The sequence below is a fragment of the Helianthus annuus genome, chromosome 10, assembly GCF_002127325.2.
Source record: "Helianthus annuus cultivar XRQ/B chromosome 10, HanXRQr2.0-SUNRISE, whole genome shotgun sequence".
NCBI lineage: Eukaryota > Viridiplantae > Streptophyta > Magnoliopsida > Asterales > Asteraceae > Helianthus > Helianthus annuus.
The window spans coordinates 134,604,517-134,621,681 of NC_035442.2; the positions used below are offsets into that span (position 1 = coordinate 134,604,517).

At 34.9% G+C, this 17,165-nt stretch overlaps 2 protein-coding genes across 3 annotated transcripts; one reads left to right on the forward strand and one right to left on the reverse strand.

The window, feature by feature from the left end:
- Positions 1-10,299: 10,299 nt before the first annotated feature.
- On the reverse strand, positions 10,300-10,778 carry LOC118482700. The gene is made up of 2 exons (XM_035978314.1): positions 10,379-10,778; positions 10,300-10,334 (listed from the first exon to the last, which is right to left on the reverse strand). The coding sequence occupies exons 1-2, from the start codon at positions 10,776-10,778 to the stop codon at positions 10,300-10,302; spliced, it is 435 nt and encodes a 144-aa protein (XP_035834207.1).
- Positions 10,779-13,842: 3,064 nt separating this feature from the next.
- Positions 13,843-17,165, forward strand: LOC110885660 (pentatricopeptide repeat-containing protein At4g16835, mitochondrial). Of its 2 annotated transcripts, XM_022133361.2 has the most exons (5): positions 13,843-16,105; positions 16,233-16,337; positions 16,456-16,532; positions 16,623-16,684; positions 16,828-17,165. In XM_022133361.2, exon 1 carries the CDS (start codon positions 13,873-13,875, stop codon positions 15,829-15,831), a length of 1,959 nt encoding a protein of 652 aa, XP_021989053.2. In that variant the 5' UTR covers positions 13,843-13,872; the 3' UTR covers positions 15,832-16,105; positions 16,233-16,337; positions 16,456-16,532; positions 16,623-16,684; positions 16,828-17,165. The 2 variants fall into 2 exon arrangements, with proteins under 2 accessions (XP_021989053.2, XP_021989052.2); XM_022133360.2 differs by lacking the exon at positions 16,828-17,165 and having other exon boundaries at positions 16,623-16,815.

Below are 17,165 nucleotides of genomic sequence, written 5' to 3' on the forward strand. Positions count from 1 at the left end.
TACCACACTAGCATTAAAGCTGCTCCGTTTGAGGCATTGTACGGACGTAAATGCCGGTCACCTCTTTGTTGGGCAGAGGTAGGGGATAGTCAAATCACTGGGCCAGAACATGTGGTAGACACTACTGAGCGGATTGCTCAAATACGACAACGCATGGCGGCCGCTCGTGACCGTCAGAAGGCCTACGCCGATAAGGGCAGGAAACCACTTGAGCTCCAGGTTGGGGAGCGGGTATTACTCAAAGTTTCACCCTGGAAGGGTGTGGTTCGTTTTGGTAAACGAGGCAAACTTAACCCACGATACATTGGACCTTTCGAAATCATTGAGAAAATAGGCAAGGTGGCCTACAGACTTAACTTACCAGCAGAACTCGGTGCAGTTCACAACGTTTTCCATGTGTCGAATCTGAAGAAATGTCTGTCAGATGAGACCCACGTAGTTCCTCTGAAGGAACTCACGATCGACGAACAGTTGAAATTCGTCGAAGAACCAGTCGAAATCACGGACCGGGATGTTAAGGTCCTCAAGAGCACTAGAATACCTCTCGTTCGAGTTCGTTGGAACTCACGTCGCGGCCCAGAGTTCACCTGGGAGCGCGAAGATCGGATGAAACAAAAATATCCCCAACTATTTGCAAACAGTACGACCACTACTGAGGCTGAAGCTACGGAATTTCGGGACGAAATTCCAGATCAACGGGGGGAGGATGTGACGCCCCAGGAAAACCGGGAAAACCATACAACTTAACTAGCTTCCTCAGTGAGTGCCATCAAATTTCGGGACGAAATTTCTTTCAACTTAGGGATGATGTGACAACTCGAAATTTAGAACCTTTCCTGTATCTCGATGTAACATGCTTGAGCATTTCGTGACTAAGTTAACTTGTTAAGGTTACTAATATAAGTGAACTTTTATGTGAATATGTGTTTTGTTTGTATATATATATATATATATATATATATATATATATATATATATATATATATGTGTACGTTTTAAGTGAACCGACAACAAAGGACCCGACTCGAGACCATGAGGTCTCGAGTGAACAGTAACCCTTAGGCCGGTTTGGGCCTTTGGCCGGTTGGGCCATTTGGGCCGTAAACCCTCATCCGAAACCCTTTAGGGTGCACCACTTGAACTATCATATATATCACCCCTCTAGCCAACTTTGCCATTCTTTGGGCAACCATACAAACTCACTCTCACACACTCTCCTACTTTTCCCTCACAAACACTCCCTCATTCTCGGATTGAACTCTTGGATCGGCTCACACACGAAATCGGTTGGAAGATTTACACACACACTTGAAACCCATCAACCGGTTAGTGTTTATGATGCTTATTGTTGATGTTAGCTCGATATGATGTTTATTATGTTTTGATATTAGTGTTTCCATGATGTTCTTAATGTATATGATGTTCTAATATGTATAATGTTAAGAATCAGTTAGTATATTGCATGATGGACTATAGTATCTTGTGTTTAAATGTGATTCAAACCACTTATGTCGATGAACATGAAACCGGCTTGCATAAGAATCGGGTAATGTCCTAAAAATCGGTATTATGTGATGATTTGAAACCACTAGATGAGTATGCTTAAGTGTTTCGATGATTGTACATAATCTTGCTTGAATAAGGATTATTTATGTTATGAATGTTGAAGAACTCGATGAATGTGCCTTGAATAAATGAAGAACTACTTGAATATGCTTTGAATGGGGTTTGAATGTTTGAATTCTGCCTATTTGATCCGATTTTGGTTAGTGTTAGACAACAAAACATGTTTTAGTGGATAGTACCATATTATGTTGCATGACATTCGAATTTCATTGGATAGTACAACTGTGCAGAATCAGCAACTGTTGGGGAGTCGGAACCCCTGGTTGCGACTCGCAACCACAGCATTATAAGCCGAGACCACCAGTTGCGACACAGGTTGCGAGTCCCGTTGCGACTCGAAACCTTAGCATGATCAGCCGAAACCATGGTTGCGACATAGGTTGCGACTCGCAGCCATCCATGATCAACACAAACATCATAACCCGCAACCATACTTGCGAGTCCAGTTGCGACTCGAAACCACGCTTATTGGGCTTGCTTAATTGTGGGCCTACGTTAATGGGCCGGGCTTATGGGCTTCCGTGTTAACTGTTTAATACGTGTTTTGGGCTTAAGTATTTGGACTGAACTTATGGGCCAAATGTGCTACTGTTAATTGAAAATACTGTGCACTGTTGTTAAACTGCCATGATAGAACTTGTATGCCGTGATTGCTACTTGTACGTGCACTGCTTGGTTTGAATCTGATATTAATGGTATCTATGTTAGGACATATTTGACCACTTGCAACTTGATTGACCCTTCTGTGATTTAACTGTCGAGCAAACCAAGGTGAGTTCACACCCTCTACAAAGCATGGGATTCCCTGGGTTGGGAACGGGGTTAAGGAACGTGGATTCCTCGTCCTCCTCGGGTAGGACAGCAGTGGTTCAGGAATGTGATTCCTCGTCCGGACGGACGGATAACTCGGACTAGACCAAAACTCTATCACGAAGTCCCTCCTTTTTATATCGACTTAATCGCCGGGCCAATGGCGAGCGGGTCATTAGTTAGATAGCGCTATTTAGGTCTGACAAACCTCACACCGTGCCGCAGAGGACGGGCGTGAACTAATGGATCTGGGGCACGTCAATGATGATAGACATTGATGGTTTCAGGGCACATAAACATGACTACAGTCAGCAGTCGATATGGTAACGAGTCTAGTGGATACATGGGGTAGCCCCCACGGCCGAAATGCCTGATAACTAACATGGGGTAGCCCCCACGGCTGGAATGCCAGAGTAACTGGGAATGAACAAGTCACGTTTTTAAACTATGGGGTAACCCCCACGGCAGGATGCCAGTTAAAGGAAACTGTTTTCGAAACAACTAAAACGAACACCCAACTGTGAACTCACTCAACTAGTTGTTGACTCGTTACTACATGCTTTGCAGGACCTTAGGTATTCAGATGGAGCTTGCATGGAGGAGAGTCGTTGTGGGACACGGATTGCTGCGTACTATGTTAAACTTGAAACCATTTGAACTTATGTTTTAACTTTAAGACTTATGCTTCCGCTTGCAACTTAAACTTTGTTTGTTTGAAACACCAATCGTATTGGTTAAACTTTTATGACTGTTTACATGCTTGTTCAGTATGATTGGTGGCTGGATCCTGGTCAGTCACGCCTCCAAGCGGTAGTACTTCGCAGGTGGGATTTTGGGGGTGTGACAACAAGGACGAAAATGGCAGTTTACTCTTCTTTTTATATATTCTTGTCGTATCTTATAAAACATAATGTTTTAAAAAAAGTATAAAAATACCGTGAGAGCTACTCCTTTTTGTCGACGCTTCTATAGGTGTCTTCTTAGTATTGATGTGTGGATTAAAAGGTACAAGTAGATGATGCCTTAATGTACAAGTGATTAAAACCCAAAGTACTTAGTCATTATCCCATAATGTTTAATAACTATGTAATGTCAAGTGATTAAATACTGTCAATTTAATCGTTTCATCTAAATTACACTTTAATCCCTCATCTTTAACAAAACTATGTTAATAGTTACACTTTAAAAAATGATTACCTAAAACAACCAAAAATGAATTACCTAAAAAATGAATTACCTAAAAAATGATTAACCCGAAACCTAAATTAACCAGAATCAATTATCGATTTTCTTGTACCCTCATTTAACCAAAATTAACTCAATTGAACCAATATATTTCTAGTTTTTATACCTTCAGTTCATGTATTTCATATTTATACCCTCATTTTATGTATTTATACGTTCATTTCATGTACATTTATCTCCATTTCATGTATTTATATCTAAATTTCATGCATTTATAAACAAAAATTTTAGCCCAAGTTTGGTTTTGGCTATTAATTGAAATTAGACGAATCAAACAAATAACCGTTAATCTACCTGAATAAACTAAATCCATTAACTAAAAACAGTTTGGTTAATAAAATAGACTAATCAATGACCTCGATTTCAGTTGAGGATAATATTCTAACCAACCGAACAATGCACACCATGGCAATGTTTGTGTTTACCGCTGCATCGTGCACGCACCTATCGGTTATTAACCAAAATCGGTTATCGATGAGCCATAACTGAATTGTTAACCTAAACCAAACCAAAACAAACGAAACCGAACCCAAATCAACAAAAAACTGAATTATCTGAAAATTGAAAACCGAATAAACCAAAAACCGGTTATCAATTTTTTTGTACTCTTGTTTAATCAAAATTAGTTGAACTGGACCGAATCATTGATATTTTCATATACTGCTAGCTTTCATACTTCCAGTTCATATATTTCATATTTTATAGAGTAAATTACGAGTTTTGTCCTTTATATATACACCAAATTGCAGGCGGTGTCCTTTACCTTTAAAATTGAGTTTTGTACTTAATGTTTCAAAATCTTGCACGTTACGTCCTTGGCCCTAACCAAGTTAACTTTTCTTGTTAAATCTGGTCACTCAAGGGTATTTTAGCCTTTTTACCTATTTAATTAATATTATTTAATGAAAAACAATATATATATATATATATATATAGCCGAACCGACCAAATCATGCACAACACAATGAAATGGATTACCCGATTACTTCACTTTTGATATATATCTATCACAATGATGCTACAATAAATATTATATGAGTAAGAAAACTACAAAAAATAAGTATAGTAATGCTTCCGCAATATCGCACAGGCATTCTGCTAGTAATTTTTTAATATGTTTTGAAAGTGATTGTGAATGAAAAAGAGAGAAAATATAATATGATAAAAGTATTAAAAAGTATTAATTAATTGAAAATAATAGAAAAAATACTGTAATTTTTAGTGTATATAAGGTAAAAATGAGAGACTAAATGTGAATACTTTAATACATGGCTTTCTAAGCTAGTAAACAAATATTACATGAATATTTATAGAAAAACCTCACACTAGATATACCCTAAGGACCAGTTTAAAAAAAAAAAACCATACACTAAGGACCAGTCTTGCAATTAACAATTAGGATATATTACAAAGAGTTAACTACACAAATGAGTCCTGTGTTTTATACCTTATTTCGCCTTTGGGTACTAACTTTTTATTTTAACAGGTTTAGGTTCTATGGTTTCAATTTTGTAACACCTTTGGGTACTAACACTAAAATTAGTTAATTAATGACTAAAATACCCTTGCATTTTTTTAAGTTTATCAATATAACACATTTGGGTACTAACACCTAATTTTATTTAAGTTTAAATCAATTTTACAAAATCTATTTATTTTTTTATTTTCATCTTTTTATTATATCTCTTAATTAACATAAAGTCTATTTATTTTTTTTATTTTCATATTTTTATTAAATTTCTTATTTAACATAAAATCTACTTGTTACACCAGTATTTTTTTTAAATAGATTTTTAAATAAAATCTACTAACTATATAGTTTTATGTAAATTAAATTTCTTACTAGTTTTAAGTAATGTAAACCTTACTCGTTTTGAATTTTGGATATATATGATTGATAATAATAATAATAATAATAATAATAATAATAATAATAATAATAATAATAATAATAATAAATATCTTTCATATAAAAAAATTAAGCCATTTTTAACTCGTTTTTTGTTCATTTACATTTTACTATTTTAGAAAGATATTTAATTTACATAAAATCTACTAGTTGCACCAGTAAAATCTACTAGCTATATAGTTTTATGTAAATTAGATATCTATTTTACAAAAAAAAAAAAAACGAGTTAAAAAAAGGCTTAAATTTTTTTAGTTTTATCTAAAATACCTAGCTATATAGTTTTATCTAAAATACCTAGCTATATAGTTTTATGTAAATTAAATATCTTTCTAAAATAGTAAAATGTAAATGAACAAAAAAAACAAGTTAAAAAAGGGCTTAAATTTTTTTACATGAAAGATATTTATTATTATCAATCATTTCAATCCAAAATTGAAAACAAAAATTTAATTTACATAAAACTATATAGCTAGTAGATTTTATTTAAAAAATCTATTTAAAAAAATACTGGTGTAATTTAATGTTAAATAAGAAACAAATAAAAATATGAAAATAAAAAAAATAAATAGAGTTTATGTTAATTAAGAGATATAATAAAATAATGAAAATAAAAAAATAAATAGATTTTGTAAAATTGATTTAAACTTAAATAAATTAGGTGTTAGTACTCAAATGTGTTACATTGATAAACTTAAAAAAAAGCAAGGGTATTTTAGTCATTAATTAACTAATTTTGGTGTTAGTACCCAAAGGTGTTACAAAATTGAAACCATAGAACCTAAACTTGTTAAAAAAAGAAGTTAGTACCTAAAAGCGAAATTATATATAAACCACAAGACTAATTAACTCTATTCCAAATCACCTGACAAAACTTTGATATGGATACCCTAATTTCCTTACGCCGTTTCTCCCGATGTTTCAGATCCTCATATCCAACGATGGATAATTCAGCATCATCTGTTTCTTCGGTCCGTTCCTTAATATCTCCATGTTTCTCAGAGAGATATCGAGATGTTGTTGGTATGTATTCTCTGTTACAATCAATCCGATTTGGGCATGATATTTAATCAGTTGATTGCTGCTCGCAAATCTTATATTTAATAAGAAATTTGAATTCATGCTATAGCTGTCGTTTCATGATTCATTTATCATTTTATTGTGATTTGATCCAAAAAGAGTACCTTTTACATTTTTAATTCAGATCTGAAGAATAAAATGGGGTATTTTTGTACCTTAAATTACAGATCTGGATGTTGGTCTCTTTTCTATGTGTTTTTTTATATCAAATTTTTTCTTGGTAAATAAACATAATACATAAATATTTCAATTTTACTTTTTTGTTGTAAAAAAACTAAAAAAACAATCCTTCTTTAATATAATCTGAAACTTACTTACAATCAAAGGTTTAACCTCAAGAGTTTTAGACAAAGCCTTTTTGTAACAGAAGGTTATTATAGAGGAACACCTCTGCAAATATAAACTAAAAGATAAAAGCTTTAGTAACCCAAGAGAGCCTTTTGAGAAGAAACAATTAGAAGGATTCTCGACAAGAACAAAAGCAATGAACAGTCGTGTGTGTTGTGTTGTAACCCTTAGCAAGCAGCCAATAAATAGATATCCAGAGCAAACTCAAACCCTAGCAGCCCTCCTTTTAGATAGCGGCCCAAGACAGCAGCCCAGCCCAAAGAGATAAAAAAGGGGACAGCCCAAACTGCAGAAAACCAAGAATAGAAATTAGAATTGAATTGAGCATACAAATTTAACATCCCCTCCCAATTCAATTCCCAAATAAATCTAACAGCTGGAGTTTTTTACATAAATAGTTGTGCTGTGTTATATTCAATCCTTTTGTAAACAAATCTGCTGGTTGATGTTCAGTCCCAATTTTAATAATTTTAAAAACACCAGCTGCTACCTTTTCTCTTAAAAAGTAAAGATCAATCTCAAAGTGCTTCGTCCTGTCATGAAAGACAGGATTAGCAGCTATTTGAATAGCCGCACTATTATCACTGAACATTTTTACCGGAAGAGAGGGTTTTAGTTTAAGGTCTTCCAAAATTTTCAATATATATATAATCTCACACCCAGCCACATTCATGGCTCGAAATTCAGCTTCAGCCGAGGATCGGGAAACAGTGTTTTGTTTCTTGCTTTTCCAAGAGACAAGACAATTGCCGAGGTACACATAATACCCTGTGACACTCCGTCTGGTAGAAAGACATTTTCCCCAGTCCGAGTCCACATATCCTTTCAACTCAAAACTATCGCTTTTACTAAAGAGAATTCCTTTTCCTGGAGAGCTTTTCAAATACCTCAACAATCTTAAGGCAATTTTAAAATGAGAATTTAAAGGTTTATGCATAAATTGGCTTAAACAATGTACGGCATAAGATATATCAGGTCTGGTCAAGGTTAGATAAATCAGTTTTCCTATTAACTTTTGATAATTAGTTATATTTGTTAATTCAAAGTCCGAACTCTTACTATTGACCAAATCTGTAACAACTACATTTTGTTCAATAGGGTTAAAGACGGGTTTACTACCTAACATCCCAAACTCATCAATCAAGTCAATACAATATTTCCTTTGAGACAGGCAAATACCCAACTCAGACTCAATAACCTCAATGCCAAGAAAGTATTTTAACTTTCCTAGATCTTTTATCATAAATTTTTGACTTAGCTCGGTCTTGACTAAATTTATTTCATTCTCGTCATTACCGGTAACTACGATATCATCAACATAAACAAGCAACGAAACAAACACATTATTTTTACTTTTAATGAACAAGGAATAATCATTTTTACTTTGTTCAAATCCCATTTCAATTAAGGTAGAAGTTAATTTTTCGTTCCATTTTCTAGGTGCTTGCTTTAATCCATATAAAGACTTAACAAGCTTGCATACCTTATTAGAACCTATTTCAACATACCCCTCGGGAATATCCATATACACATCTTCAGACATTTCACCATACAAGAACGCATTATTGACATCAAGTTGGTACAAGGGCCATGAATTTTGAACAGCAAGACTTATTAAACATCTAACAGTTACCATTTTTACAACCGGTGAAAAAGTCTCATCAAAGTCAAGACCTTCCCTTTGATTGAATCCTTTTGCAACAAGCCTAGCCTTATACCTTTCTATCTCGCCATTTGACCTATATTTAATTTTATATATCCATTTACAACCTATCGGTTTTCTATTTTCAGGCAAATCTGTTATAATCCAGGTATTATTTCTATTTAGAGCCTCCATCTCCTCATTCATAGCCCTAACCCAATTTGGGTCCAAACAAGCTTCTTCATACGATGTTGGTTCACACATTTTATTTAGTTCAGACACAAAACACTTATTTTCAGCAGACAATTTTGAATAACTTACAGTTTTTTCTAGACCATATTTAACCTTACCCTCAATTACAAAATCATTAAATTTACTAGGTACGTTTACCGTTCTACCAGACTTTCTAACATTAGTAAATTCAGAAGTTGAATTCATATCACCCTCAGGAGAAGTACCAGTCTTCTCTGACCTGGTTTCATCAGATGTTGCTGGGCATCCGTCCATTCTAGCAGCACTATCAATGTTACCAGAAGGTTGACAGCCACTGCCTTCACCTTCAACTGTCCTCTCCTCATCATCGGGTGGTTGATGTTCAAAGGTTTCATTTTGAACATCAAAGCAAAAATCAAAGAAATTTTTGGTGTTTAATTCTCCTATATTTTGATCCACTGTGGTTCCCAGCGTTTTGGTTTTAAGAGGAAAAACAGTTTCATAAAATTTAACATCTCTTGAAAAGAAAACTTCTTTAGTTTCAAAATCCATTAACTTGTAGCCTTTTTTATCTTCAGAATAACCAATTAGCACACATTTCACAGCTCTATAATCAAATTTATTATCTGGAGTTAACACAGTGGAGAAGCATAAACAACCAAAATTTCTAAGATGTAAAAGAGGAGGTTTTTCATTAAATAACTTTTCGTATGGCGATTTTCCGGATAGAACAGATGACGGGGTCCTGTTTATTAGATAAGCAGCGGTTAAAACACATTCGGTCCACATTTTTAAAGGTATACCAGATTGAAACATGAGAGCCCTAGCAACATTTAAGAGGTGTCTGTGTTTCCTTTCCACAATTCCATTTTGTTGTGGAGTGTGAACACACGAAGTCTGATGAACAATCCCATTTGTTCTAAACAATTCTTCTACTTTATTATTAATAAATTCAGTACCGTTATCCGATCTGAAACATTTAACATTTTTTGAAAACTGAGTACTTAACAATTTTATAAAACTTTCAAGATTTGTATAGACTTCATCTTTATATTTTAATAAATATAGCCAAGTAGCTCTAGAAAAATCATCTACAATGGTAAGAAAATACTTAAAACCCTCTTTGCTTTGGATTCTAAAAGGTCCCCACAAGTCTAGATGAATTAGATCACCTAAACTTGTTGAAACATGATCGCTTAACGGAAATGGGGATCTGGTTTGTTTAGCCATGTGACACGTTTCACATGGGAGATCATCAGACACATCACTAAATGCGAGATCCTCTTTTAGCACTCTTAAAACCTGGTCTGAGGGATGACCAAGTCTAGAGTGCCATAGATTTCTAGAAACACTACTAGACATACACACATTATTACATGAATGTTCACCTTGAGTGTTGTCTTCAAAATAATACAAACCATCTAACTGTTTACCAATCATCATTGTTTTCTTTTGCTTTAAGTCCTGAATATAACAATTAAATTCTGTAAACAAGCAATTCAACTTACTATCTCTAGATAGTTTGTGCACAGAAAGCAAGTTAACAGAGTATTCAGGAACAAATAACACATCATTTAAAATCACATTTGGAGAAAGTTTTAAATCTCCTATCTTAGTTATTTTAGCTTTAGTTCCGTTAGGATGCCCAACCGTAAGATTCAAATGAGTAACATCCACACAATTATACATATTCTTATCAGACAGAGACATGTGTTGGTTTGCTCCGGAATCAATTATCCAACCATCTTTTAGGTTATTAGAAGTTGTAGATCTAGAAGCAAACCAGTTAAACACTGCATTGGAACAACTCCAATGACCAAAGCTACTTGACTCGCTATAACAGTTTTGATTCATACCTGACATATTAGCATTTGCATCAGGAGAAGATTTCTCATTAATCAATGCCATCAACTTAGAAATTTGCTCTGTGGAAAATGGTAAGCTAGACGAAACATTAGAACCATTTTTGTCTATGATGGAGCCATTACTCTTAGGAGTTGCTTCTTTTCTTTTATAGTTTGATGGATAACCTACTAGTTCAAAACATCTGTCAACGCTATGGCCATTTTTGTTGCAGTGTGTGCATTTCAAAAACAGACCTTTAGTGTTTTTTTTTCTTATACTCATTGACTTTAGTTGCAAAAGCAGTTGGCTGAGATTTACCAGATTGAATAGTTCTATGTGATTCTTCACTAGATATAATAGCAAAAGCAGATTTTACGGTTGGTAATGGGTCCCTTGTTAAAAGATTAGATCTAATTGGTTGATAGACCTCGTCAAGACCCATCAAAAACTGCATTAATTTTATATTTTGATTAAAATCAGAAACACTTTTTGAAGCACTACAAGTACATGTAGGTAGACATGCCAGAGTATCAAATTGTTTCCATAAAGAATTTAGTTTGTGATAATAATCTGAAATTGGAGACCCATTTTGACTAATAGTTGAAATCTTTTGATGAAGATTAAAAATTATAGAACCATCAACCTTACAATATGTTTCTTTCAATTCTTGCCACACTTCTGATGCAACTCTTGAGTAAATCTGACCCAAATAAAGTTCGTCCGAGATAGAATTTAAAATCCAAGACAGGACTACAGAGTTACATCTATCCCATTGGTTTGATAAAACATCATTATCAGAAGGTTTTAAACATGACCCATCGACAAATCCCATTTTATTTTTAACACGCAGAGCAAGTTCCATAGAATTAGCCCACACCATATAATTTTCGGTACCCTTAAGTTTCACATTAACAATGGATAAAGTACTGGTATCACTAGCGTGTAAAAAAAGAGGATCACCAAAGTCAAATTTACCACTAACAATCTCAGTATTATTTTTAGTTTCACCTGATTTATCATTCATTTTTAAAGATCTGTAACACGATATCTAAGACAGAGAGCGGAAGCAAACAAAAAACCAGATAACCACAACACTGAGATTAGAAAGCCAGCAAATATCACAAGAAAACCCTGCCTGTAGTCCAAGTATTAACAACCGGTGGGCAGTTTACCCCTGTCCGTCACAGGAGCTCACCGGAGAAGGGACTTGCTACTGGTCAGGAAGGTTTGAGAGAACTTACAGTGAGAGAGACAAACAGATCCAACTTACTTTTAGCTTTTCTTCCCAAGATCACACAGTCTTGAATGAACAAAAAACTCTTAGTAATGAAACTGAGTTGGATTAAACCCAACACCTCAAGTCTATTGATTTAAATATAAATAATCAATCTTTGGGTTTTCAATACCACAAGACTACTGTTGGTATTAATCCACACCCAATTGACTGATATTAAAATCAATATAAAACCTGACAATATAAACGAAAACAAAATCAACACCTCAATTCGATTTCAAAGGTTTTTTTGCGTTTCTTTAAGAACAACCTGATCACAACAGTGTACAGGAACCTTACTCGAATGAGGATTATTTGTTTTTTGTTTTTTTTTTCTTTTGTTAAATCAAATCGATTATCAAGAGCACAAGCTCTGATACCATGTAAAAAAACTAAAAAACAATCCTTCTTTAATATAATCTGAAACTTACTTACAATCAAAGGTTTAACCTCAAGAGTTTTAGACAAAGCCTTTTTGTAACAGAAGGTTATTATAGAGGAACACCTCTGCAAATATAAACTAAAAGATAAAAGCTTTAGTAACCCAAGAGAGCCTTTTGAGAAGAAACAATTAGAAGGATTCTCGACAAGAACAAAAGCAATGAACAGTCGTGTGTGTTGTGTTGTAACCCTTAGCAAGCAGCCAATAAATAGATATCCAGAGCAAACTCAAACCCTAGCAGCCCTCCTTTTAGATAGCGGCCCAAGACAGCAGCCCAGCCCAAAGAGATAAAAAAGGGGACAGCCCAAACTGCAGAAAACCAAGAATAGAAATTAGAATTGAATTGAGCATACAAATTTAACATTTGTGTTTTATGAAAAATACATGGTGTATCAAAGAGCAAGAACTGGAATTGAAACCAACAATGATAACATTTTATTGTGTTTCATATCATGAACAATCTATCGATTTTGACAGGTTATCTAACTATAGCTTGCGTATCTATTTAACTGTGTTGCAATTTAATCGCACTTTATAAGTAAATTATATTACACACTTTAATTTTTAAGGCTATGGGCATGTTTGGCTAAGCTTTTCAAAACAACTTATTGGCTTATTGACTTATCAAAAAGCCAATAAGTTGTGTTTGCGTTTGGCTAAACCAAAAGTCCTTTTAGAAATGGCTTTTTACAAAGAAGAAAAATGAGGTTTCAAGAAGTCACAATATTGTGACTTCTTGGCCAGCTTTTAACTTTTCAAACTACAAATTACCAATATACCCCTTCTTTACCCCCTTATATCTAAAAGAATGTCCATTTTAGTCATTTTACATCAATAAGCTAATCCAAACACTAAAAGAATGTCCATTTTAGTCATTTTACATCAATATCTAAAAGAACTCCTTTTCAAAAAGTCCTTTTCCAAAAGTCATTTTTAACTATAATAAGCTTAGCCAAACATGCCCTTAGAAAAAAGCTCGCTCGACATGACCTGGTTTGAAATGGTGCTGAGCTGGTTCGACTTGGTTTGAAAGAGTTCGGCTTGGTTAGTAACAAGCCAAACTGGCTCGGTTTGGCTTGCTCGTTAGCTCGGCTCGGTTTGTCTCGGATTAATTTACCTTTAATATATTTTATTTTCATTCAGTTAAGGCTGGCAAATCGTGTCTTAACAGGTTTAACAGGTTTCTGACGGCGCGCACAACATAAGTTTCAAACATGATTACGACTCGTTTAACTACTTTCTACCTCATGTTTATAAAACAGTTTTATGTTTTATATACAAATATGAATAAATGATAGATCCTAACATTGTAATTTTAATTATTTTAAAAATTAAAAAAGTCAAAGGATGTATTTTTCAGTCAAACAGGTCTAATCGTGTCTTAACAGGTACCCAATTGCCAGCCCTTACTCCCATTCTTCATAACTATTTCTCTCTTTAGCATGATTCAACGCCGTCAATTCAGAACAACCCACTATGGATTTTCAATTCTCAATGCTCTACTGCAACTGTCATCGTATCATAAACCTAGTTTCTGCCCTACCACAAAGTGGAAAAACCCATATGAAAATTCAAACCATAACCCAATTCATTGTCATGGAAATAATTTGGATGGGGTAAAGTCATCCAACAGGATGATCACCGAATACATCCGTCAAGGCGATCTTAATTTAGCATATAATGTATTTAAAAACATGTCAATTAGGACTACTATTACGTACAATTCACTGTTAACAGGATATGCCAAAACAGCAGGAAGAGTTCAAGATGCCCGCCAACTGTTTGATAAAATTCCTGAACCAGATATTGTGTCTTATAACACAATGTTGAATTGTTACATGTGTAACTGCGGGATCAAGGCTGCCCAGGCCTTTTTTGACCAAATGTTGGTTAGAGATACGGTGTCTTGGAACACGATGCTATCGGGTTTATGTCAAAATGGGATGATGGATGATGCACGTCAACTGTTTGGTGAAATGCCTGAGAGAAATAATGTGTCGTGGAATGTTATGATTTCGGGGTATGTTGCTACGGGTGATTTAGTGGTTGCTGAAAAGTTGTTTAGGAATGCTCCTGTTAAATGTGTGGTTGCGTGGACTGCTATGGTTACGGGTTACATGAAGTCTAGAAAGGTTGATTTGGCGGAGAAGATGTTTGACGAAATGCCTGAGAGAAATCTTGTGACGTGGAATACGATGGTGTCGGGTTATGTGGATAATGGACGAGCGGAAGATGGTTTGAAACTTTTTAGAACAATGGTTGAAACCGGGGTTAAGCCCAATTCATCGACCATAAGCAGTGTTTTACTGGGTTGTAGTAATCTTTGTTCGCTAAAACTAGGTAAGCAAGTGCACCAATTCATAAATAAATCTCCACTTTCTTTACACACCATGGTGAATACGTCTTTAATCAGTATGTACAACAAGTGCAGTGACTTGGAGACCGCATGGAAGTTGTTTCGTGAAACTTTACATAAAGATATCGTCACATGGAACGCTATGATTTCAGGATATGCTCAACATGGTGAAGGCGAAAAAGCTCTTTTGTTATTCGATACTATGAAAAAAGAAGTTAAACCCGATTGGATCACTTTCATAGGAGTTCTATCAGCTTGCAACCATGCTGGATTGGTCAATCGTGGGATTCAATACTTTGATTCGATGCAGAGAGACTACAAAATCGAACCCAAACCCGACCACTTCACTTGTATGGTTGACCTTCTTGGTCGAGCCGGTAAGCTTGTCGAGGCTTTAAATTTAATAAAAGCTATGCCTTTTAAGCCCAACCCGGCTATATACGGGACCCTTTTAGGTGCTTGTAGGGTCCACAAGAATTTAGAGCTAGCTGAATACGCAGCTAGAAATTTGCTTGAGGGTGACCCGTCAAGTGCGGCTGGTTACGTTCAACTCGCTAACGTCTACGCAGCCATGAGGAAATGGGACGGTGTATCTAAAGTTAGAAGATCAATGAAAGAGAATAAAGTCGTTAAATATCCGGGGTATAGTTGGATTGAAGTAATGAATCGTGTGCATGAGTTTCGATCAGGTGATAGAATCCACCCTGAACTGGTGTTGATTCATGAAAAACTGAACGAATTGGAGACGAAGATGAAAGTGGCTGGGTATATTCCTGTTCTTGAATTTGCGTTACATGATGTCGGTGATCACCAAAAGGAGAAGTTATTGTTATGGCATAGTGAGAAACTGGCGATTGCATATGGTTTGATTAAAATGCCACGAGGGGTTCCGATTAGGGTTTTCAAGAACTTAAGGGTGTGTGGGGATTGCCATGAGGCCACGAAGTTTATATCTGCAATAGAGAAAAGGGAAATCATTGTGAGAGATAATTCGCGTTTTCATCATTTTAAGGAAGGGAAATGCTCTTGTGGTGATTATTGGTGACCTTGAGGTCCATAATTGCAGCGAGATGTTCATATACAACTAAGACAAATGAACCGTCCAAATCGAAACAAGTCGTCCGGTTTGAGATCCAAATGTTCATATACTCTGGACATATTTCGACCAGTTGTCTTTTAAACTAATTCTATGGTTTGACCTGCGTTGACCTGTTAGAGACAAAATATAACCCACATTAGCAAATGGGTCGAAGTATACTTTGAAGAACCTAATTTGACCCTAAAGGTCAACTCAGGATAAAATCAAGCCATTTTCCAAGGTATGAGTTGACATATGTGTGATTTCCACTGACACATGCATTATTTTGCGTATTACTACTATTATTATTGTTGTTATATAAGGGATTAAGAGTATTATTATATTCTGAGAAATAACACTGTGTGCAGTGTCCTCTTTTATATAAAGACATGACTTTCTGGATCAGTTATTCATTCACTGAAAACAATCTTTGCGAAATTGTCTGAGGCGTTGCCGGTGATCTTGCTGAGGAGGTATAAATCATCAGATTGCTATAATACTGATTTATCAATTGGTTTCTGCTGTTTGATAAATTATCCAAAATTGTTATTTATTTATATTACATCTTACTACGAAAACAACACCCTCCAGGCACAACTGATTGACAACCTTACCATCAAGACCAACCATTGCTATAGAATCACATATCACGTTCTCTCACATATCAGGTATATTATATCTTCTTCTTCTTCTTAATCAAAAGCAAATTTCAGTTTTCATTTTCAAATCCACAATTTGATGGATGAATGTTGATGCAGTGGAATGTTTGAGATCAGGTGCAAAGGCAGATGAAGGTTGAACTAAGATGAGCTGGTCATAGGTAAGGTTGTATTTTTCATGCATTTAAATCTTTTTTTTTCTTCTTAAATTGTAAGTTTGTATATATTTTGTTGATTGTAACTGTTCAAATTTTGGAGATAAAATACTAAATACATTTTTATTTATTCATGTTATCTGTCCAAGAATGTATACAATCAGTCGGTACAAATCTTGTTATACACCAGCAAGTCCCTCCTTGCTTTCATGGCTGTATTGCAACAAGCCAACATACCTTATGATCCTCGGCGAGAGGTTACTTGTCCCTACCCCTCGATTAGTGTTTTGAAGATTCGACTGGGTTCAATTATTTTCGAATTTTGTTAATGAGAGGTTGTTTAATATTGTTATAAATTCTAAGATAGGGATTAAGTATGCTTGTTTTCCAAGTATACATCATTATTAGAGTAGTTGATACTTGTTTATACACGTGTATAGCTGTTTTTAATACAAAATCAATTTTAAGTAGAGAACCATATAATGCA

Excerpts from the sequence above, each read along its gene's own strand:
- LOC118482700 (XM_035978314.1), bottom strand. The coding sequence starts at position 10,778 with ATGGCATTGATTAATGAGAAATCTTCTCCTGATGCAAATGCTAATATG. Across the intron at positions 10,335-10,378 it reads GCACAAACTATCTAGAGATA|GACTTAAAGCAAAAGAAAAC; the intron begins GTAAGTTGAATT and ends TGTTATATTCAG.
- LOC110885660 (XM_022133361.2), top strand. The coding sequence starts at position 13,873 with ATGATTCAACGCCGTCAATTCAGAACAACCCACTATGGATTTTCAATT.